At 43.0% G+C, this 24437-nt stretch overlaps 1 protein-coding gene across 7 annotated transcripts in view; it reads right to left on the reverse strand.

The window, feature by feature from the left end:
* LOC133048510 (uncharacterized) overlaps positions 1-24437 on the reverse strand; it is a 145425-nt gene that overhangs the window by 101621 nt on the left and 19367 nt on the right. For 3 of the 7 annotated variants that reach the window (XR_009691050.1, XR_009691054.1, XR_009691051.1), the window contains 2 exons: positions 20708-21293; positions 3992-7754 (listed from right to left, as the gene is read on the reverse strand). Coding sequence is in view for 1 of the 7 variants with exons in the window: in XM_061132207.1 (XP_060988190.1) it covers positions 21103-21293; positions 21954-22010 (248 nt within the window). In the remaining 6 variants the exon portion in view is untranslated. Of the gene's footprint in view, positions 1-3991; positions 7755-9332; positions 9459-20707; positions 21294-21953; positions 22011-24437 lie in introns of those variants that run through there. The other 4 variants (XR_009691053.1, XM_061132207.1, XR_009691052.1 and 1 more) reach the window with 3 other exon arrangements.

The following is a 24437-nucleotide window of genomic DNA, read 5'->3' on the forward strand; positions in this document are numbered from 1 at the left end:
AGGTTACCCACTCCAGTATTCTTGGGTTTCCCTGGTGGCTCAGCTGGTAAAGAATCTGCCCGCAATGCAGGAGACCTGGGTTTGATCCCTGGGTTGGGAAAATCCCCTGGAGAAGGGAAAGGCTACCCACTCCAGTATTCTGGCCTCGAGAATTTCATGGACTGTAGTCCATGGGGTTGTAAAGAGTTGGACATGACTGAGTGACTTTCACTTTCTAGCTCTTTCTCCAGAAACAACCTCCTCAAGCTGCAGTGTGATGTGTGTGGGGAAACTCACCTTCAGCCCAGTCCAAGTGGCACTTTCCTGACCTAAGTCTAGCCAATCAGAATCCACCATTGACGAGGCCTTCCCAGTGGGTCACCAGGAGAAGGTGAGACACAGTGAGGGAAACAGAATGTAAGTGATATCATTTAAGCTCCTGGATCTGAGTGCCTGTAATACAAGATGTAGATTTCCCAGTTAGATTAAGCCAATGCATTTCCTACTTGGCTTAAGTAGTTTGAGTTGGATTTTTATTTCTTCAAATGAAAAACAGCTAATAATAAAAGAGTAAGATTAGTTTTCGATATACTAACAGATGGAAAATTCATTAAATAGGTTCAAGTAGGGAAGCAAATAGAATTTAAAGGAGTAGGTTAGGTGAGGAGCTATCTCTTAGAAATTCTTTCTTTAGAGAAAGATGACAGTTAGATGCCAGGATTGCTTGTAGTCCTTTTGAAATGGGCCAAAGATAAAAAGCAAACTTAGTATTTATAATTTACAATAAAAGGAATTTGAGTTATTTAAGAGGTTTAAATTATTAAATGGGGATCATTCACAAACAGTGGTGGTGGCTCAGTCGTGTCCCACTCTGAGACGTCAGGGACTGTAGCCCAACAGTCTCCCCTGTCCATGGGATTTCCCAGACAAGAATACTGGAGTGGGCTGCCATTTCCTTCTCCAGGGGATCTTCCAGACCCAGGGAATAATAAAAGACTAATCATAGTAAAAATTTTGGAGGGAATTCCCTAGTTGTCCAGTGGTTAAGACTCCATCATGTTTCCACTGCTGGGTAACATGGGTTTGCTCCCTGGTGGAGGAACTAAGATCCCACATGCTACATAGTGTGAGCAAAAGTAAATAAATAAATAAAATACGTAATAATAAAATTTAATTTTAAAAATGGAATAAGTAAGTTGTGAGCCATTTTGAACTATTTTAGTTTCACGAGGAGAACAGCTGTGAGTTCGCGTCACTCCGGCCCATCAGTGTGGTCACCATCTGCCTGTTTGCTCTTTGGTCTCTTTCCTCTGCTCCCCTTGCTCTGTTTGCAGCACAGAGGGTGGATTTCTGCAAAATACACACCACCCAGCCTTCTTTGCCAGTTGGCTCTGGTCAGTTTGGCCAGTCAGCGTCACTGGCAGGAGCTGGGAGTGGGCAGTATGGGAGACGGGGAGAGGCCAGAGTCTGCCTCCCTTTCTTCCTTGCTCTGGCCAGTATTTCTGGCAGTGGCTGTGACTGCTCCAGGGTCCCAGCTCCCCCCAGGCAGCCCCACGCTGGTGGCCCCTGTTCTTGCCAAGCCACCTCCTCTCTTTGTCCCTCCAGCCCTGGAGCTGCTGGCTACTTCTTCCTCCTGTTACTCTCTGGATTTACCACTTGCTCCTTGCCCTGTTAGCTTCTCTGACACCTCCGTGACCAGGACTCTGTGTTAAATCCTTTGTATTTAACTGTATCCTTTGGGTTCTTTTCTCCTGACTGGACTCTGACTCATTCATTGCCTGCTACAACAAAAATAAACACAAAAAAGAAAATCAACATTCAAAAAATTAAGATCATACCTTCCAGTCCCATTGCTTCATGGAAAATAGATGGGGAAACAATGGAAACAGTGACAGACTTTTATTTTCTTGGGCTCCAAAATCACTGCAGATGGTGACTACAGCCATGAAATTAAAAGATGCTTGCTCCTTGGAAGAAAAGCTATGACCTACCTAGACAGCATATTAAAAAGCAGAGACATTACTTTGCCAACAAAGGTCCATCTAGTCAAGGCTATGGTTTTTCCAGTGGTCATGTATGGATGTGAGAGTTGGACTGTGAAGAAAGCTGAGCACCGAAAAATTGATGTTTTTGACTTGTGGTGCTGGAGAAGACTTTTGAGAGTCCCCTGAACCGTAAGGAATCAAACCAGTCAATAATAAGGAAATCAACACTGAATACTCATTAGAAGGACTGATGCTGAAGTTGAAGCTCCAATACTTTGGCCACCTGATGTGAAGAGCTAACTTGTTGGAAAAGACCCTGATGCTGGGAAAGGTTGAGGGCAAAAAGGGAAGGGGCGGCAGAGGATAATATGGTTGTATAGTACCAACAATTCAATGAAAATGAGTTTGAGGAAACTCTGGGAGACAGTGAAGGGCAGGGAAGCCTGGTGTGCTGCACTCCATGGGGTCTCAAAGAGTCAGGCATGACTGAACAACTGAATAACAACAAAAATACCATACACTGAGTATCGTCAAAGACAAACACTTGCTTCTTGCAGTTCTGGAGGCTGCAAGTCTAAGATCAGCGGGCCAGCGTGGTCAGGTTCCCGCTGAGGGGCCTCTTCCTGGATCTTGGGCAGCCACTTCTTGCTGTGTTCTTGCTTGGTAGAGACACACATCCTGTCTCTCTCCTATAAGAGCACTAATCCCATTAATTCGGGCTCCACTCTCATGGCCTATTTACCTCCAAAGGCCCCACTTCCAAATACCATCATTTAGGACAGAGGACCACTGCACTCAGCCTGAAATTCAAATCACCAGAACTGGGCTGTGAACAGTGGGTGAAGGACAAAAGGAGTCCACTGCCAGTTATGCATCAATTCAGTTACATAAGGCATACAAAACTACTGTGCTGTGGTGGTGGATGTAAAACAGTTTGTAAGGAACATGCAATGTTATGTCAGGGCTTCCCAGGTGGCTCAGCTGTAAAGAATCTGCCTGCCAATGCAGGAGATGTGGGTTTGATCCCTGGGCGGGGGAAGATCCCCTGGAGGAAGAAACAGCAGTCCACTCCAGTATTCTTGCCAATAGAATCCCATGGACAGAGGAGCCTGGCGGACTACAGTCCATGGGGTTGCAGAGTCAGACATGACTGAACGACTGAGCATGTACACGATGTAAGTCATACACGAACAAGAGAAAAAGATGAAACGGCATAGGCACAAGTTTCGGAGTTCAGAGGAGGGAGCGAAGGAGGTGAACTACAGCAACAAGAAAAGACTCGGTAGGAGGACTTCCCAGTTGGTCCAGTGCTAAGACTCCGAGGTTCCAAAGCAGGGGGTCTGGGTTCAATCCCTGGTCAGGGAACTAGATCCCACACGCCCAAACTAACAGTTTGCACCTCGAAACAAAAAAGATCCTGAGTGCCACAACTAAGACTGAAGATCTCACGTGCGGCAACTAAGACCTGGAGAAACCACATAAGTAACAAATAAATATTATAAAAGAGAGGATGATCAGGACTGCTTTCCAGAGGTGGAGGGCCGAACAGTGGAAGGCAGAGACACAGACAGCGTTGTGTGGGGAAAGGAAGGATGGGGCTCAGCCAAGAAGCAGAAATAAGTAGTGTGTTCAAGGACCACACGACTGAAGCAGAGGGGCTGACGGGTAAACCGACTCCGACAGCCAGGACAATCACCTGCGGATGGCCTTCAACAGCAGCCCAGAGCTGCCAGGGCCGAGGACTCAGCCCAGCAGAGCTGACGGAGAGACCATGTCCTCTAGAGCAGGGGTCCCAAACCTTCGGATCTAATGTCTGATGATCTGAGGTGGAGCTGATATAATAATAGTAGAAATAAAGTGCACAATAAATGTAATGTGCTTAAATCATCCCCAAATCACACCCCCACTTGCCTTCATGCATTAAAAAACTGGACACTGGTCCCTGATGTCAAAAAAGGCTGGGGACCACTGTTTTAGAAGACCAAGGTTGGCCCCCTTTTCATGTAGTAAATGAAACGCAGAACAGATAGGATGGAAGCTGGCTTTTATTCCCATTTTCTGACCCATTTTATAACCTCAAAATCTCAGATTTTAGTTTATGATAGTTGCCTAATTGCAGAATTAACAAGATGCAAGATCCACCCCCAAATTAAGATTTTTTTTTTATTGTTTTTCAGATTGCAAAGTGTTTGTTAAATATTCACACCTAATCTTGTGCCTCACTTAAGATGACAAGGTCAGGTTTACTTTTTTCCAATGCTGAACGTATCTCTTTAGAGTGAAGAAAATGACTCAAGGTTGTGTAAGAGTAACCAGAGAGAAGACTGTTTTTCCAAGCATCTAGTTCTAGAACATGCTGGATTGAATGGTCACTCTGACCTTAAAAAACCAGACTGGAAGAAATGAAGCAATGCTTTAACATAGTCTATTACTTGCTTTTGAAAAATGAAAGTATACATAAACCCAAGAAATAGCACACTGTTCAAAATTTGATGTGTTTTTCAAGAAGGAAAATGGAAAAAAACATTTATGCAAAGATTAAAAATTATTTTTGAATTCCTAAGTGGGTTAGCTTGACAAGTGGCTGATAAACTTCTGCATCCCATTTTTAATATTAAGGTGAATTTGTTTTATTGTGTGTATTATAATTCCCATTACTAAAGCTAGTAATCATTTTGCTGTTACCTCCACTTTCATTGTGGGAAGGACCTGCAGAAGCAACATCTTAGCTCTTATCCAGTGCCAGGAAGGAACTGCAAGTCAGGACAAACAAAGACTTAATTACAGCCTTGACGTGAAAGCAGGAATAGTACACGTGGAGCCAAAACCTTATCTAATACAAATTTTTTTAAAGGCGGGGAGGAGAGAATTAAAGTGAACTGTAATGTTAGCTTTGGCAAGAAGAAATCACACGTCATGTTGAACCTCCTGTAAATTGATATTGGTTAAAAAAAAACAAACAACTGATTGGCACTTTGAGTCTTTGAAAAGATTTTCCACCAATTCTGAGTCTGTTAACTTCTCCCCCCCAAAAAAGGATTTCAGGGCTGATCATAAAAGGATTATGCTAGATATCATTAATATAACTTTATGAAATAAAGACAAATGTGACTTGAGCACAGTTGACAAAAACCTGTAACTTCACTTATGCCTTAAGCTGGGAGTACAGCTTAAGCTTTGGTCTCCTTGGATGGCAAGGCGATCACATCAGTTAATCATAAAGGAAATCAACCCTGAATACTCATTGGAAGGACTGATGCTGAAGCTCCAATATTTTGGCCAGTTGATGCAAAGAGCCAACTCATTGGACAAGACCCTTGATGCTGGGAAAGATAGAGGGCAGGAGGAGAAGGGGGTGACAGAGGATGAGATGGTCGGATAGCATCACCGACTCAATGGATATGAGTTTGAGCAAGCTCCAGGAGACGGTGAGGGACAGGGAAGCCTGGCGTGCTGCAGTCCACGGGGTTGCAAAGAGTCAGACATGACTGAGAGACTGAATAACAAACAGCAGGGCACGTAACAGAAAGAAGCCTCGTAATAGCAGGCAAGTCAGAACTCACAGGAGTCCCAGAGTTGTGTCCTTCGGTCAAAGGAGCAGGCCAGGAGGTGAGGAAACAGGAGTCCATAGGGCGTTCCCAGTTCTGAGTAAGACAGGGCAGAGCATGCAGGCTTAGTTGTGGCACCTGTATGTGATGAAGATTTAGAACAGTCTCCCAAGTTTAGCGTGATTTTCACCTAACCCTTAATTGTTAGGTCATTATAACCACGACTGCTGTGTTTTCCCTGCTAGAATTGCTGTGGGCTCTTTTCCGCACCTGTTTTGCATTTACTATTAGCATTAAGAGATTTTAAAGTGAAAGAAAGTGAAGTCGCTCAGTTGTGTCCAACTCTTTGCGACCCCATGGACTGTAACCTACCAGGCTCCTCTATCCATGGCATTTTCCAGGCAAGAGTACTGGAGTGGGTTGCCATTTCCTTCTCCAAAGAGACTTTAACACAAATATAAAACGAGACTTTTATATGAGGCCTTCTGAAAGCTGCAGGTATACATGTGATATCAAACTGTTTAAAACACACACACACCATGGGAATGATCTTGAATGCTGCACACAGGAGACCAGCTCTTTGAGCTCTGAAGGTCAAAAATTGCAAAAACAAAACCAAAACAAAGTAAACTCATGCAGTCAGTCCATGAGCAATTTCATAAAAACCCTGAAAAGAGAAGCAAGCACCATGTTTCACACGTGCAAATCCTCTGCTGGGGAAGAGGATTTCTCTCTGTAGCCACCACACCCCTCACACCTCCTAAAAAGCCTGCACCCCAGCGTTGCTTACATGGCCAACCCTGCTGCCAGTCCAACCTCACAGTGCATGAAAAGGTGCAGCAGAGAGGCTGGACGTCCTGGCAGACAGGCCCTGGAAGCAGGTGGAGCCACCTTCCTGCCCATCTCATCCCGGCCTCAGGCCTGGGCAGGCGGCTTGTGCCAGGAAAGCCCCGGAACAGCCACCTTTTCACACTCCTGTGCTTTTTTCTAAAAGCAACACTGGTCCTTATGTGACTGGGTTTATAAGGACCCAGTCATGTAATGTGACTCGGTTTAGTTGGTGGTTCAGATGGTGAAGAATCTGCCTGCAATACAGGAGGCCTGAGTTTGATCCCTGGGTCGGGAAGATCCCCTGGTGAAAGGAATGACAACCACTCCAGGATTCTTGTCTGGGAAATCCCATGGACAGAGGAGCCTGGTGAGCTACAGTCCATGGGGGCCGAAGAGAGTCAGACATGACTAAGCAACTAACACATACACTGGACAAGTGCAGAAAACTCACACAAACATTTTGATCTCTACTGACGGGAGCGGAGGTTCATGAAACCACGGACCTCTGCTCTCAAAGCTGGGATCCCCTGTGTCGGTGCTCAGAGCAAGTCATTCCATCAGTTCAGTTCAGTCGCTCAGTCGTGTCCGACTCTTTGCGATCCCATGAACCACAGCATGCCAGGCCTCCCTGTCCTTCACCAACTCCCAGGGTCCATCCAAACCCATGTCCAGTGAGTCGGTGATGCCATCCAGCCATCTAATCCTCTGTCGTCCCCTTCTCCTCCTGCCTCCAATCCCCCCCAGCATCAGGGTCTTTTCAAATGAGTCAGTTCTTCCCATCATGTGGCCAAAGTATTGGAGTTTCAGCTTCAACATCTTTCAAAGTCTTTCCAGAACACCTATGACTGATCTCCTTTAGGACGGACTGGTTGGATCTCCTTGCAGTCCAAGGAACTCTCAAGAGTCTTTTCCAATATCACAGTTCAAAAGCATCAATTCTTTGGCGATCAGCTTTCTTCATAATCCAACTCTCACATCCACACATGACCACTGAAAAAACCATAGCCTTGACTAGATGGACCTTCATTGGCAAAGTAATGTCTCTGCTTTTTAATATGCTATCTAGGTTGGTCATAACTTTCCTTCCAAGGAGTAAGCGACTTTTAATTTCCTGGCTGCAATCACCATTTGCAGTGATTTTGGAGCCCCCCAAAATAAAGTCAGCCATTGTTTCCCCATCTATTTGCCATGAAGTGATGGGACTGGATGCCATGATCTTAGTTTTCTGAATGTTGAGCTTTAAGCCAACTTTTTTCACTGTCCTCTTTCACTGTCATCAAGAGACTCTTTAGTTCTTCACTTTCTGCCACAAGGGTGGTGTCATCTGCATATCTGAGGTTATTGATATTTCTCCCAGCAATCTTGATTCCAGCTTGTGCTTCATTCAGCTCAGCATTTCTCATGATGTACCCTGCATATCAGAGGAGTAAAATAAACAAGTCACAACATAGCTATGAGATTCACATATGGGTCACTCTGAGTTCTCCTCTCTCATCTGGCTTTGGAGGGGCAAGAAGATGCCTTCAGTCTGACCAGTGGGCAGAGGCAGGGACCTGTGGGGATGCTGGGAGCACTTCTGCAAGGATAACTAAGTTATCCTCCAGCCAGGCTGACCTGAGGAACCACACATCTCTCAGCCCCGAGCCAGCCAACCCCATGGCGGGGATGCCCAGGTGTAAGTGTGCAACTGACCATCCACCGAGGCAACGCTCTGAAACCCATCTGAAATCAACTACCCTGAGTGGCCAGCTGGCTTCCTCAGCCCTGGAGCTGAAGTCATCTTGTTTTAGCCCTGAGGTTTCTATTTTCTCTTTAACATGAAAGCAACAGTGGATCGATAGGAGTTTTGAAAATCTGTACATGGCAAGATTTATCAACTCTGGTCCATTTCATCATCACTGGAGAAAAGTTTAGAAAGTATTCCTTCCAACATGAACAATCTAGCAAAGAAGGGAGTTAAAATTAACTGCTTAACACAGGCGTGATATGAAAGAAAAACAGGAAGGCCTGCATTGGCTATTCAGGATCCAATTTTTTTATATGGGTGACAAACATTAACAGAGAATGATGTCAGTAGCTAAAGTATAAGATATCTGGTGACTGAGAAATGAAGCCATAACATAGCTGATATCTGAAAGTAAATGAACTTGTGCTCCTTAAAAGTAAAATTAATCATACAAGTAAACAGGGCTTCCCAGGTGGCACAACAGTAAAGAATCCAGCTGACAGTGCCAGGGAAATAGGAGAAGTGGTTTTGATCCCTGGGTGGGGAGGATCCCCTGGAGGAGGAAATGGCAACCCACTCCAGTACTCTTGCCTGGAGAATTCCATGGACAGAGGAGCCTGGCGGGCTACAGTCCACGGGGTCGCAAAGAGTCAGACACGACTCAGTGACAGAGCACACACCCACACACAAGAGAACACTCTGATGAGAGGCCTCCATGATTTTTTTTTCTACCTTTACTGTAGCAGATAAAAGGCAGTGTGTGTCTTACAAAGGGGAAATCAGCACCCAGGACACCACAAGAACAGAGACTGGTTAGAGATGACATAGCAAGGCTGTGCTTGACCCCAACCACACTGCGGCACAGCTGCTTCAGGGATCACTCTACATTCACAGATGAGATGGTTGTACGGCATCAGAGACGCAGTGCACACGAGTCTGAGCAAACTCTGGGAGATGGTGAGGGACAGGGAGGCCTGGCGTGCTGCAGGCCACAGGGTCACAAAGAGTTGGACTCGACTTGGTGACTGAACAAGAAGAAGAACTATATACAAGCATGTTTTCTTTCATTGCTAAAGAAAAAGAAATAAGTTATTTTGGTAGACATACTGTAGCAGGTTTACCTATTAGAGCAAAGAAAAATCACTCATTGTTTGTTGTGGCTGACTTCATGCCCCCCGCCCCCCCCCCCCCCCCCCCCCCCCCCCCCCCGCCCAGGTCTTGTTTTCTTAATGCTATAACCGACTAAAATGTATTACTTTGCACCTTCTTTGAATCCAGTTGAAAGTCAGCAGATGGTTTCTTCCCCAACAGCCTTGATCGGCTCTTTTTCTGATCTCTAACTCTGTGATGGATGCGGTATAATTTTTAACACAAAAATCGTATGGCTGACTATGAGGACAGAAGAAAGAAACAGGTGTTAGGTGATAGAAAGACACAGAAGATCAAGTTAGACATGAAACGCCATTTTTTTTTTCCTGACTTGAAAGCCAAAAAAGCAGCTTACTCCCCACAGAGAGATTTTGAAGATGAAAATGCAAAGTTGGGGATTTCAGACTAAAACTGTCTCTCCATCACAGAAAAAAATACATGCATTTTATGTCTTCTGGAGAAGATGAAGAGAGATGGGTCTTTGAGAAAAACCTGTGGTGGATATGAATTGATGGAGATGTTTGGATAGAATAGTGCAAGTGTGGCAGAAAAATTCTTCCCCTCTCTGTCAACAGCATGGAAGGAGATATATAATTGTATCTCTGGACTTAAAAGGCACTCTAAAGATTTATGACTTAAAATGAATGTAAAATATGAGTCTAGCAATGTCTGCCTTTTTGCAAGCTATGAGGGTTTGATTTGCAAATGCATCTGATCTGAAGAAATGACACTTGGTCATTTACCCACTGATGTTACAGATGATCCAGCATTCATTAATCCCCTCCCCCCATACTGCTAACAAAATGTATTATGATTTAGTAAAATCACCTGGCATGTGGATCAGGGGGGCTAGGGAGATTCGAGTTGAGAACAGATTCTATTACAGAATGGTGTCTTCTAGGAAATAATCTTGCCTTAGGGTGATATAAAATGAACAGCCAGCGAAGGCAGCTACAGAATATCTCATATTTGTTTTGTTTGTTTTTTTTTTCCTGGCTGAATCCAGTAACACTTGCCAGCTGCCGTTATCAGTACACACACAGGACTATATTGCATTTCTCTTGGTTTTGCTCCCATCTTATTTAATATTCTTTCATAACTTTTCACTTAAAACACAGCAGGGAGATGTAGAAAGAAAAGCATATGGGTGCATAAATAATTCATAGGCACCTAAAGGCATAAAAATCATGCTAGACAAAAACAAGTAGTAAGAAAGGTGAACAGAAGTTAAATTTAAATGTTGTTTTTTAAAAAAAACATTCTGGTGGAAAGCTAACCAAAAGAGTCTGAAAACTAGTAACAAATGACACTGTGGACCCCGTGAGAATGTATGCAAACTCACTCTGGCCCAGATAATGATGTGCTAAGTCACTTCAATCGTGTCCGACTCTTTGGGACCCCATGGACTGTAGCCCAAAACTCTTCTGTCCAGGGAATTCTCCAGGCAAGAATACTGGAGTGGGTTGCCATGCCCTCCTCCAGAGGATCTTCCCTACGCAGGGATTGAACCTGTATCTCTTCGCCTCCTGCATTGGCAGGCAGATTCTTTACCACTAGCACCACCTAGGAAGCCCTCATATAACAGTAAGTGAACTAATTCATCAGGGATTGCCTTGAACTTGAGTAACTTTCTGGAAGATAGTTCATGTTAAGGTACTGAACTATCAACTTGATACCAAGAGGTTTCCAACTCTACTGACATGAGATTTTTCTTTACCTTCTAGGATAAGATTCTGAGCTCTGCCCACGCTTCAGAGAAGCACCTGTCAATCCACTGACCAACAACAATGGCTTATGTGTCCAGACTTCAGAATAACAGAGGGCCTGGCTCCAAATAATATAGTGACCATGCTTACTAAAGAGACTGCGTGTGTTTAAAACATACAAGCACTTTGACAGAGAGAATAATTGAATAGGCTTAGCTTTGGTGACACTTAAAGCATTTAACCATGTCCCATATATTTCTACAGAAGGGTAGTATTTAGTAGTTTATTTTCCTATAAGTATTAATACCTGTGCAAAAACAGAAAAAACAATACACAGTAATAAAAGCTCAAGAAAATTTAAGTGCACAGATACGAAAATCAAATGACCTTCTTATTTATTAGTGTTACACTTCCCTGTGTACATATGTCCTTTTATTCTATATATTTATAGATTAATAATGACAATAATGATGATAATGTTCATTCACTGCTTACTGAGTGTCAGGCCCTATGCTGAGTACCTTAAAAGATTTATCGCATTTATCCTCTCAATAGCCATAGGAGTCACCTCTAACTTACAGGCGTGGGAATCTAGGTAAGAAACTTATTCAAGTGACAAAGCAGGTAAGCTATGGAGCTGGGGCCTAGCAGTCTGAACCCTCATAATATTCTTTTAAACACTATGTAATCTTCTGGGCTCATCAAAGAAGAAACTATCATTGGCCCTGTTGTTATGAAGCAAAATTAGGTATGTGTTGACTCTTAGGTCCTCACCGATGGATCTACTGAACAGAATGGACTTCAGTTTTAAGATGGTTTCACCTCTCAAGACACAGATTTCAAAGACTAAAACCACCCTAACCCAATCATATGGAATCATTTTTTTTTATTCAATAAGAATTGATTGATCATCTACTAGGCACATAATAGGTTTTTTCCAAAATAGTAGGAATGGGATTTCCCTGGCAGTCCAGTAGCTAAGGCTTTGTGTTCCCAGTGCAAGAGGTCCAGCTTCAATGCCCAGTCAGGGAACTGAACCACAAGCCACAACTGAGAGTTCCCATGCCATCAACTAACAGCCGGTGCAGCCAAATAAATAAAAATAAAATAAATACAAAAATAAAAATAGGAAGGATAGGGTAGGAGGTAAATTATACAGATATTTCATCTAGGTAGACATCTTTCAGCAAATTTTATTGATATGTATATGTTCACCTTTGTTTACCAAATAATTAATGCTATTAATGACAGAATTACTTGGAATCCAGATCCACCAAACTTTCTTTTTACCTTCAGTCTTTCTTCCTTCCTGATAATGACTGGTACCTTTAACCAAGGAAAAGGGTTTGCAAGAGACTGAAAGTTCACATCCTCATCTAGAACTTCCTTCCTTGTGCTGACTCAGTCTAGTCTCAGTTATCTCTGGTTTGGGGAATGAAAAATCAAGCAGAGAACAGCTACAGTTCCAGAATCATCCCAGCAGATTTCCCTGGTGGTCCAGAGGCTAAGATTCTGAGCTTCCAATGCAGGGGACCTGGGTTCAGGTCCTGGTCAGGGAACCATATTCCACATGCCACAGCTAAGACCCGGTGCAGCCAAATAAAAAAATAAACATAACTATTTCTTAAAAACAAAACAAACAAAAATCATCCCAGGATTCTCAGGGGACGGGAGGGTTCCTGGGGCCCCAACTGGCCTGACCTAAAGGAAGTGAAGAGTAGAGAGGAGGGCAAAGGCAGCCTGGATGCTGCCCCACTCTGTAATCTCTCCATTCTGCTCAGGGGCAGAGGCTTTATGTTAATCCTCCTGTGCTCTCTCAAGGATGAAAATATTCTTCCCAGGGAATCTATGATTTATAAGAGTAGTTGCTATTCTAAAGCAGGAACTGGAAGTGTATTTGGGAAGGAAGTGGTGGGGAAAGGAAGTAGGCATTATTCCCCCTAATAAAAGCAGTAATGGGACTTCCCTGGCAGTCCAGTGGTTAAGACTTCATGCTTCCAATGCAGGGGACTCAGGTTCAACTCTTAGTCGGGGAACTAAGATCTTACATACCCCGAGGTGTGTGGCTAAAAAAAAAAAATTAGTTCAGTTAGACTTAGCTTTCACAAATGTGTCATATCAAATGAATTTCTGAGTCCCCATGGACTGTATAGTAGCTTTGCACAGTAATTAAAAAATATGTTAAAAAAGCAGTAAAATGCAGGAGGAAATCTGAAAATAAATACATCTTACACATACACACCCCTCAACAAGACCATATTAAAAATTACTTAAAACACTCCCAAAGTAGTACAATCTATGGATTCTAAGATTTCTTTTTGACTGATGTCCATTTGCTTGTTGGGGAAGGAGGGGAAAAGTAATGGATCTTCTATTCCAATCATGTTGGTGGTGGAGGTTTGAGACTGTATTTTGATTTTTCAGAATGAATGTATTTCTGACCAGGTCCTAGAAGCTTCAAAATAATAGGGCAGTTTTCTAAGAAAGGCCCTTGTAAACTCTCAGGAGAGCCACTGAAGCTTCTCCCATGGAAACTGGCTCTTGATCCACGTCTGCTGTGCTTGGTCGCTCAGTCGTGTCCGACTCTTAGTGACCCCACGGACTGTAGCCCAGCAGGCTCCTCTGTCCGTGGGGATTCTCAAGGCAAGATTACTGGAGTGGGTTGCCATGTCCTCCTCCAGGGCTCGTCTACATGTACTTAGCCCAAAAAACAAATCCCTCCTAAGAAAAAGCATGTAAGAGAAACAACATCTCTAACAGACTCTTCTTGTGCTGTTTACACTATAACATCACACTCTTGAAAGTGGAGGAAAAGCAAAGGTTGCCCAGGCAGGAGCCTCCTCTAAAACTAAGAAGTAGTCACTTACTAAATACTAACTGGGTGGGAAATCCGATCTTCGCAGAGAATCATTTCTTAATCTGAAATAAGGGGTTTCCCAGGTGGCTTAGAGGTAAAGAATCCACCTGCCAACGCAGGAAACATGGGTTCCATACCTGGGTCAGGAAGATCCCCTGGAGGAGGAAATGGCAATCCAATCCAGTATTCTTGCCTTGGAAATCCCAGGGACAGAGGGGCCTGGCGGGGTAAAGTCCATGGGGTTGCAAGGAGTCGGACACGACTTAGCAATTAAACAACAACAACAATAAATTCTGAAATTAAGTCTGTCTTCCTCATGATTCCACTCCCAAGTACTAAACTGACCTCCTGGAATATCAGAAACAGCTACCCTCTTGGCCACCAAGAATCCTTTAATGTCTGAAGATGGTTATGGACACATAAGTCCTTTCTGTCTTCCTGTTTCCAGAAAAAAGAACCTAAGATTTGGGGCTCAGTCCTAGATTCAAAGCTGGTTCTGCCATTCCCCACTTGCATGGACCTGGATATAACATTACACATCTCCAAGCCTCAGTTTCCTTAATGAAAAAGTAGAAGAAATAACACCCATCCCAGATGGTTGTTAAATGGACTTCATACGTTCAATGTGTGCGAAGTGCCTTACACGTCCCATGAGTTAGTTGTGACTAGACTTAGTCCTGAGCTAGCTGTGGCTAGAATAACCATTATCCCAAGTCTTCAAGCCCCTCTTCTTCCCAGGGGTTCTCCTGACCCAGCAGAGCTGTGTTTCAAGCCTGTCAAAATACATCATGTTCTCTGGTGTCCTGGCCGAGGTGTTAGAGAGAAAGCACCATGTTTGTTTTCATGTTCTCTCCTGTGTACTGTGGCAGTTTTTAGAATGAAAGAAAAGTCCCTTTCCCTTGTTATGTAAGTATTCTTTCACTGCATGGTGCATGCTAAGTTGCTTCAGTTGCGTCCAAATTCTTTGCAACCCCATGGGTTGCCCATCAGGTTCCTCTGTCCATGGGATCCTCCAGGCAAGAATACTGGAGTGGGTTGTCATGCCCTCCTCCAGGGAATCTTCCTGCATCTCTTGCATCTCCTGCATTGGCACGCAGGTCTTTACCACTAGTGTCATTTGGGAAGCCCACTCTTTTCATTATCAGCATTTAAACAACTTCTGTTAGAAGTGAAGGATCCTCAAAGAAAAGTATGTTAGTTCCTGCATTTTAGTGCTTCAGCCCTAAGAATGGTCCAAGAAAGCTTTTTTACCCACACTTACTCTACAAATATTATCATGTTCTATAGGGTCACCATGGTGTCAGAAAAAAGTTAAGGAAGCTCTGGAATAGAATTTATCAATACCCACCTTGGTGTGTGATGTAGGAAATTAACCAAATATAATAAATCAGAAGGCTAAGAAGAGTAGAACGAACTATATTTTCCATTTGTCCTAGACCCGACACTTCTATTACTGAAGTTTAAAATGGTACTTGAGTTTTAGGGAAGCCACACCAGACTGTTAACTAACACTGAATCTTGCAGATAATGAAAACTTCTAACAGAAACATAGATTCTTTCAAAAACTATTTTCAGTTTACTCATTTCTCCAAAGAAGACATACAGATGACAAGTAAGCACACATAAAGATGCTCAACATCACTAATTATTGGAGAAATGCAAATCAAAACTACAGTAAGGTATCACCTAACACCAGTCAGAACAAACATCATCAAAAAACCCACAAATGATATATGCTGCAGAGGGTGTGGAGAAAAGGGAATCCTTGTACACTGTTGGTGGGAATATAAATTGTTGCAGCCACTATGGAGAACAGCACGGAGGTTCCTCAGAAAACTAAAGATAGAACTACCATACAATCCAGCAACCCCACTCTTGATAATATATCCAGAAATATGCCATAACTCAAAAAATACATGCACCCCTATATTCACAGCACCACTATTCACAACAGTCAAAACATGGACACAACTTAAATGTCCATTGACAGAGGAATGGCTAGAGACTGGTACATCTTCTTTATCCATTCAATGGAATATTACTCAGTCATAAAAAGAATGAAATAATGCCACTTTCAGCAACACGGATGCTACAAGAGTATCATACTAAGTGAAGTAAGTCAGAAAGAGAAAGACAAATACCATATGATATTACTTGTACGTGGAATCTAAGATATGACATAAATGAGCCTATCAACAAAACAGAAACCGATTCACAGACATAGAGAACCACCCTGTGGTTGCTAAGGGGTGGGTGGAAACAGAGAGGGATGGATGGACTGGGAGTTTGGTGATGGTAGATACAAACTATCACACTGAGAATGGGTAAACAACAAGGTCCTACTGCACAGCCCAGGGAACTATACTCAATATCCTGTGATAAACCATAATGGAAAAGAACACAGAAAAAGAATGAATATATGTGTATAACTGAGTCACCACGCTGTACCGCAGAGATTGGCACTGCATTGTAAATCAACTATTCTTTAATTTAAAAAAATATATATATTTTTTTTGGGGGGGTCTACTTATTCTGTGAATAATTCTAGGTACCAGGGACATTGCTTTGAACAAATCAACAAGATTCCTTCTGTTTTAAAATAATAATAAAACCTTAAATAAAGTCAACAGTATCTATGATATAATTTGAATTTTAAAAATAAAGAAATAAAAGGGCTCCCAAATTGCTGCCCTGGCTCATGCCTGGTCAGGAAGAAAAATATCAGAGCTCAAATGGAATGGGAACAAATTACTTTTAAAAAGAACCACCCAGTATTTTCCCTTTTCACTGAATGTGAATAAATGCAGAGGAGTGCACACTAGCTACCTGACTTGGCTGCTCTTCCTCCAGCGACCCTCGGTAACATACACCATCCACCCCGGCTCCGCCAGCCACAGCTCTGGAATTCTCAAATAATGCACACAAGCTGGGGGGCTTCTTTCTCCAGGCAATTATGAGTGTTCTTGGGAAAGAACGGAACAGAACTGAGGCTGCCAACCTGTCTTATTTCACTCTCGGCGATGGGATTCTTCTGTACCTTTGTATACGGTGTTGTGACGGATAAGTGGGTTGTGACACAGAAAATCTCAGTGGCTTAAAGCACACATTTTCCTTATTTCTTGTTCAAGTTCTATTTCTAGTGCCGTTTGAAAGCAGGACTCTGTCTCTGATGACCCCTGGGTGGGATGGGGGGGTGGGCGGGGTGAAGGGGCTGCCGTCTTAAACACTGTCAATCAGCAAGCTGGAGGGAAACCGGATGTGGGGGCGGAGATGCTGCCCTGGGGAGCTTTTGCTTTCTGTAGCAGAGAAATGAGCTGCCACACCTAATTCCAAGTGCACAGGAAATATAACCCTACCATGTGTTGATGGAGAGACAGCCTGGAATTTGCAAACCACCATTCTGATGACCACAGGAGCACAGCTCACTATCTTCTCTCCCAAAGCAATATGACTTTCAGGTGTTCAGAGTCCTACTTTGACATTTATGCTAATATGATCAATTGCTACAATCTATAAATAGTGCATTACATTTAGGCAATCCTTACATTATCTGGCAGATGTCATCATCAACCTTGAATATATTCTTTAATTACACATTTCACTTTTTCAGTGTCATCGAAGTAAATCTCTATTATACTTTTGTAATAGAGTGATATTCACATAAAACACTCAAGTTTCTCCGTGTATGCATGTGAAGTCGCTTCAGCCATGTCCAACTTTTTATGACCCTATGGACTGTAGCCTACCAGACTCCTCTGTCCATAGAATTCTCCAGGTAAGAATCCTGGAATGGCTTGCCATGCCCTCCTCCAGGGGATCATCCCAACCCAGGGATTGAACCTGTGTCTCTCATATCTCCAGCATTAGCAGGTGGGTTCTTTACCACTAGTGCCACCTAGGTCTCTGAGGGGTATGAAGAAGTCCAGAATGATGCAGGCTTTTCACCTAGGGTTGGAATTTTCTCAACTGCTAAAATGACTTTAATTAACTATGATAAAAAATTAAGTAATCTTTGGAATTTTTCTAATATACCTTCAGCTATAATCCATGTTATGCACATTTCTATGAGAAAAAAATGTGAGACATTCATGGTTTTTCAATAGATGAGGTTGTAGGGATTACTCAACTGTGAATGATCGGAGTTGGCTGGAACATGACGGTCACAAGCATTTTTGTGAACTCTCCTCAGTGTTGCATACAGTTCTGGTTGGAGTCCTTATAAACGGAATCACTGTCTGGAACTCAGTTGGTGAAGCAGTGTCTGGCTAATAGACTATTCTGGCTTCTCTTTCTTTTACAAAAATTCTGTTGCAAATAACACTGTATTTTCTTTATGCCATTCACCTCCAGAGAACCTGATTTTGATCTTCCTTCCATGGTTTCCTACAGGCTTTCTGGCTGATGCTGGTTTTATTTGTGTTGATTCTCTACTGCTTGCACCTTTGATTGCAGTGAATACTTTTTTCTTCTTCTTTAATACAGAAGCCTGCACTATGCACTCTCCTCTGTTACTTGAATGAATTTCAAACAGTCTTTCAGCACTCCCACATGGCAATGACAATAAAAGTAGTCAGTAACTGTTGATGAAAGCTTTGTGACTTCTGCATCGAATAACAGGATTGAATTGGGAGGAGCAAAAGCAGGGCCCCCATGTGCCTTTGTATTCTCAGAGAGCTTTTAGGAAGCACAGGTAGAGTTTGAGTCTGTTATTCTCCCTAGTTAGCAAATACAATGCAAGACCCAACCTGATAAAAATCAACGAGGTGATTCGACAACCTGATTCTTTAGATGACTAGTAAGTACTATCGAGCTGATAGGCTTGGTGTTCTGTTTCTGAGATTATAGGGTGTTTAGATGTTCCAAATCTGAGTTAGTTGTAGACTTACCTATATTTGCATTCATTATTGCCAGAAAGTCTCCATAAATTATCTATTGTTTACTATAAAATTTTTATAATTTTTGAAGGCTTGAGTTAGAAATACTTAAATGTTGGCAGCATAAGCTGAATCTAATGGTTTGCTCAACTTATTTATTCCCTCTTCCCTTAGGTTTGATGCAACTTACAAAGATACTACAGTACAAAAAGAAAACTGTAATTGAAAAAATTAAGGATGTAAGAAAAATATGAATAAAAAATTAAGGCTGTGACAGCCATTAAAACCAAGAATCTCACACACACACACAAGTGATCTTGGAGCCAGATCTCTGACTCTGTATTACTAAGATCTGCAGCAAAATTGCAAAAATAATGAAGCTTATTAAATCACACTACTCCCCTTAAAAGTCATTATCCATTATATAATACTTAAAAGAAAAGGAGAGAGAGAAGTTCACAGTGTAATCAGATTTTTCTGATCTTTTCCTTTGTGCTTTGCTATTTTTGTATTCTGATGAAGAAATTCTTCCAAGGTCATGAGAATAATCTCTCTACGTCTGCTTCTAAAATGCTTAAAAGTTCTGCCTTTCATACATAAGCCCTTGATTCAGTTTTTTTTTTTTTTTTTCAATGTTGTGAAATAGAGATTCACTTTTATTCTTTTTCTACATGGAAAAATCAGCTATTCCTAGTCATTCTAGCTGGGACTTCCCTAGTGACTCGGCGGTAAAGAATCCTCCTCCCAATGCACGAGGCTCAGGTTCTATCCCTAGGTAGAGAAGATCTCCTGGAGGAGGAAATGGAAACCCACTCCAGTATTCTCCCACTCCAGTATTCTTGCCTTGGAAATCTCATGGACACAGGAACCTGGCCAGCCACAGTCCCTGGAGTTTCAAAGAGTCAGACACTACTGAGCACACACACACATGCATTCTGGTTTAAGGAAAATTAGTGGGAAAGTGAAATGACCACTGTGGCCAGATTGAGACAATTCAGTTTCAAAATCTGGATTCCAGCCTCAGTGAAGCATGGAGAATGCTGAGCTGGAATCCTGGCGGGGACTTGGGCAGCTCATAACTATTGCCTCAACTCAGAACTTGGGCTTTTAACCTTTCCAGCACCATCACACAGAATAAAGCTTACTCATTTGGGCTTCACTGATTCAGACATTGTTAGCATTCAGTTACTCTGTTCAAGTTTAACTTTACCAGAATAATAAAAGAGATGGCAAACAATCTTAGGCGTATAAAGGAGAATGTGCGCAGGAAATATACTCTCTTCAAGGACTGCAGAAGAACTTGTTAATATATGCTTAAGTCAGACTATCTCCTAGGAATTTCTACTAAGCCATCATTATGTTACTACACGTTGCTAAAAAGAAGCAACAGTTTAAGACTAATTTGAAGTAGCTTTTTTCCCAAAGAGTGGTATCATGTTTTTTAACAGAAACAAATGCACTGCAATACTGTTTAATGAGATTAATAAAATGGAAAATAATCCTTTAGTTACATTTTACTTCCCAAAGCTAAATGTTAATTTTTCTAATGTCCTGTTGGTAACCACATGTTTACTCAAAGGAATTAAGCCAAATCCTGTCCTTTACTCATCATTGACCGGTATTGGTTTTATTGATTTTATGAGCTATGTCTTTTTCTTACCTATTGTGTAACAGCAGTGCCCAATCTTTTTAGCACCAGGGGGTCAGTTTTTGGAAAGACACAGTTTTTTGACGGACTCAGGTGGGGAGAATAGTTTTGGGATGATTCAAGTGCATTACATTTATTATGCACTTTATTTCTATTATTATCACATCAGAGTCGGACACGACTGAAGTGACTTAGCAGCAGCAGCAGCTCTACCTCAGATCATCAGGCATTAGATCCTGGAGGCTGGGGACCCCTGGAACAAATTGCCCCAAAACTTACCAGGGTAGTATGAAACAACAAACATTCGTCAGCTCACACGGTTTCTGAGACTCAGGACTCTGGGTGGCACCCCGGGGTCACTTGAAGTCTCAGCTGTGGGAAGACCCCCTCCCCAGCCTGCTTACCTGTTTGTCGGCAGCGGTGGGTTCTTGCTGGCTGCGGGCTTCATTCCTCGTCCCAGGGGCCCCTCCTGAGTGGCCTCTCATGGCGATTGCGACGGCCCGCTTCCCAGGAGGGAGGGAGCCAAGAGAGAAAATGCGTGAGCCCCTGAGATGGAAACCATGTCTCGGACTAAAACTCAAGGACACGCCATCGCTCCTGCTGTGTTCTAGGGCCACAGTGACCGACCCTGGTAGAGTGGGAGGGGACGGGGGACGGGGTGGTTAGCAGGGGAAGAGAACTAGGGAGCAGGAAAGACTGGAAGCCATTCCAGAGGCTCTGCTGCCACGCTATATTATTTTTCAAAAAGAATATAGAAAAGATGGGGAAAGAAAAACACAAATATAGGGAACAGGAGATGCTAACTCAAAGTTTCAGAAATATCCCCAAATATGTGAAAACAGTACACAGAAGAGCGGCTTTTACATAGACTTTTGGGTATTCTGTTACGCTTCTGACATGCTTTGGGGTCTTCTATTTCAAGCCACTGTTGTATTGCGGCATCATCACTGGTTCTGGTTTTGACGAGACCATTATAACACACTGCAATATCTGGTAGAAAAAAAAATAAAACAAAACACAAGAGAAAATATTAATTTTTAACAAGAACAAAATTCAATTAAAAAAAACCTAGCTTTTATATTCATGCTGAAAGAATTGAGTCTATCTTCCTCCCCATGCAAATTCATTAATTTCAAAGAGGTGGCTATCAACAACTTATGAAAAATAAAAAATGATTTTAACACCTTGGAAAAGGAATGAAGGCTAATGAGGCTATACAATCATAGGGGAAATGCGGAGGGCAGAGGTGAACGCCTGGTTCCCAAGGGCAAGGCAGCAGCTCCACGTCTGGGGAAAGGTGACGCAGATTTGCAGAACTTGCTGGTAATAAATCGTGGAGGGTTGCAGTATTCGGTAACATTTGAACCTTCATACAGCGGCTTAGTAAATTTTTTATGTCTTGTGGTTCTGATTCTTGCTATATTCCCGTCCACACAGAGTAACGTGGCAGCGGTGGCCAACTGCAAAGCAAGGATATTTGGTTTCTCTTCCTCCTGCCCACCGTCTCCCTTTACACCTGTATTATTCACCAAGGATTAACTCCTATGACGACCCCAACCTCAGGCGTGTAATGCAACAGAGCCTAAGCTCTTGCTCGGGTCACGGTGCAGGTAGAGGGGGCGGGCGGGGAAGGGGGGAGGTCTTCCGTACTCGCCCTCAGAGGGTCTCTTCCATCCCTGGACTCCAGCTTCCCTGAATTCTGTGCATCTGTGGGTCAAAGGAAAATTCTGTAGCAATTTTCCTGGAGAACTGGGCACCAGGAGGCCTAGCAGTCACGCCTCCAAGTGGTGTACTGCAACTTCTATTGGCCAGAACTCAGTCACATGACCCCAGGAGGCGCAACCAGAAAATGTACTAAGGTTGTGTTTCCGGGAAGAAGGGGGCAGAGTTTGGTGAACACCCCATGGTTCCCGCGAAGCAGCCCAAGGCTCTCCTGGGGCATGAGGATGTGTGTTCTGTTGAAACCCCTTGCGCAAAACTCTAGCATTTAGTCCTCCAATCTATCATTGTCTTGTACTTTATGCTTTTTATTTATTTTTTGGCTGTACCATGCGGGGCATGCAGGATTTTAGGTCCCTGGCCAGAGATCAAACCTGTGCCCTGTGTAGTGGATTGGCAGATTCTTAACTGCGATTCTTAACCACTGGACCATCAGGGAAGTCCTCATGTACTTTATGCTTTGAAACAGCTATTCTTCAGTTCAGTTCAGTCGCTCAGTCGTGTCGGACTCTTTGCAACCCCATGGACTGCAGCTCCCCAGGCTTCCCTATCCATCACCAACACCCAGAGCCTACTCAAACTCATGTCCATGGCGTCGGTGATGCCATCCAACCATCTCATCTTCTGTCGATCCCTTCTCCTCCTTCCTTCAATCTTTCCCAGCATCAGGGACTTTTCCAATGAGTCAGTTCTTTGCATCAGGTGGCCAAAGTACTGGAGCTTCAGCTTCAGCATCAGTCCTTCCAATGAATATTCAGGACTGATTTCCTTTAGGATGGACTGGTTGGATCTCCTTGCAGTCCAAGGGACTCTCAAGAGTCTTCTCTAACACCACAATTCAGAAACATCAATTCTTCTGCACTCTGCTTTCTTTATAGTCCAACTCACATCCATACATGACTACTGGAAAAACCATGGCTTTGACCAGACGGACCTTTGATGGCAAATTAATATCTCTGATTTGTAATATGCTGTCTAAGTCGGTCATAGCTTTTCTTCCAAGGAGCAAGTGTGTTTTAATTTCATGGCTGCACACACCATCTGCAGTGATTTAGGAGCCCCCAAAAATAAACTTTGCCACTGTTTCCATTGTTTCCCGATCTATTTGCCATGAAGTGATGATATTAGATGCCATGATATTAGTTTTCTGAATGCTGAGTTTTAAGCTAACTTTTTCACTCTCCTCTTTCACTTTCAAGAGGCTCTTTAGCTCTTCTTCACTTTCTGCCATAAGGGTGGTGTCATCTGTGTATCTGAGGTTATTGATATTTCTCCCAGCAATCTTGTTTCCAGCTTGTGCTTCATCCAGTCCAGCGTTTCTCATGATGCACTCTGCATATAAGTTAAATAAGCAGGGTGACAGTATACAGCCTTGACTTACTCCTTTCTGGATATGGAACTAGTCAGTTGTTTCATGTCCAGTTCTAACTGTTGCCTCTTGACCTGCATACAGATTTTTCAGGAGGCAGGTAAGGTGGTCTGGTATATTCCCATCTCTTGAAGAATTTTCCAGTTTGTTGTGATCTACACAGTCAAAGGCTTTGGTGTAGTCAATAAAGCAGAAGTAGATGTTTTCCTGGAACACTCTTGCTTTTTCAACGATCCAGTGGATACTGGCAATTTGATCTCTGGTTCCTCTGCCTTTTATAAATCAGCTTGAACATCTGGAAGTTCACGGTTCAAGTACTGTTGAAACCTGGCTTGGAGAATTTTGAGCATTACTTTGCTAGCGTGTGAGATGAGTGCAATTGCGCTTTATGTACTTTATGCTTTGAAACAGCTATTCTTTGAATTGATAGAAATGAGAAGGGACTTTACTACCCAATGAGCTCTGAACTGAACGGCAGATGGTAGGTCTAAATGCAGACTGAGGGCTAGTCTGGAGCTGTTGTGAGTAGCTGCATGAGGCTGCGCTGTTCTTAAATGGCAGCGCTCACACTCCTGGGGATCAGTAGATTCACATTTACTTAAGTGGTAAAAGTTCCTCTTTTAACTAGCTGATCCTAAAGTATGAGAAAGTGAAAGTCACTCAGTCATGTCCAACTCTTTGTGACCCCATGGACTGTAGTCCATGGAATTCTCCAGGCCAGAATACTGGAGTGGGTAGCTTTTCTCTTCTCCAGGGTATCTTCCCAACCCAGGAATCGAACCGGAGTCTCCTGTATTGGAGGTAGATTCATTACCAACTGAGCTATCAGGGAAGCCCAACATATTTAAAATGATGGATAGTTGTTTTAAATGCCTGCTTGTCAATAAATGCTGGAGAGGGTGTGGAGAAAAGGGAACCCTCTTACACTGTTGGTGGGAATGCAAACTAGTACAGCCACTATGGAGAACAGTATGGAGATTCCTTAAAAAACTGGAAATAGAACTGCCATACGACCCAGCAATCCCACTCCTGGGCATACACACCGA

The sequence above is a fragment of the Dama dama genome, chromosome 29 (assembly GCF_033118175.1).
Source record: "Dama dama isolate Ldn47 chromosome 29, ASM3311817v1, whole genome shotgun sequence".
Classification (NCBI taxonomy): domain Eukaryota; kingdom Metazoa; phylum Chordata; class Mammalia; order Artiodactyla; family Cervidae; genus Dama; species Dama dama.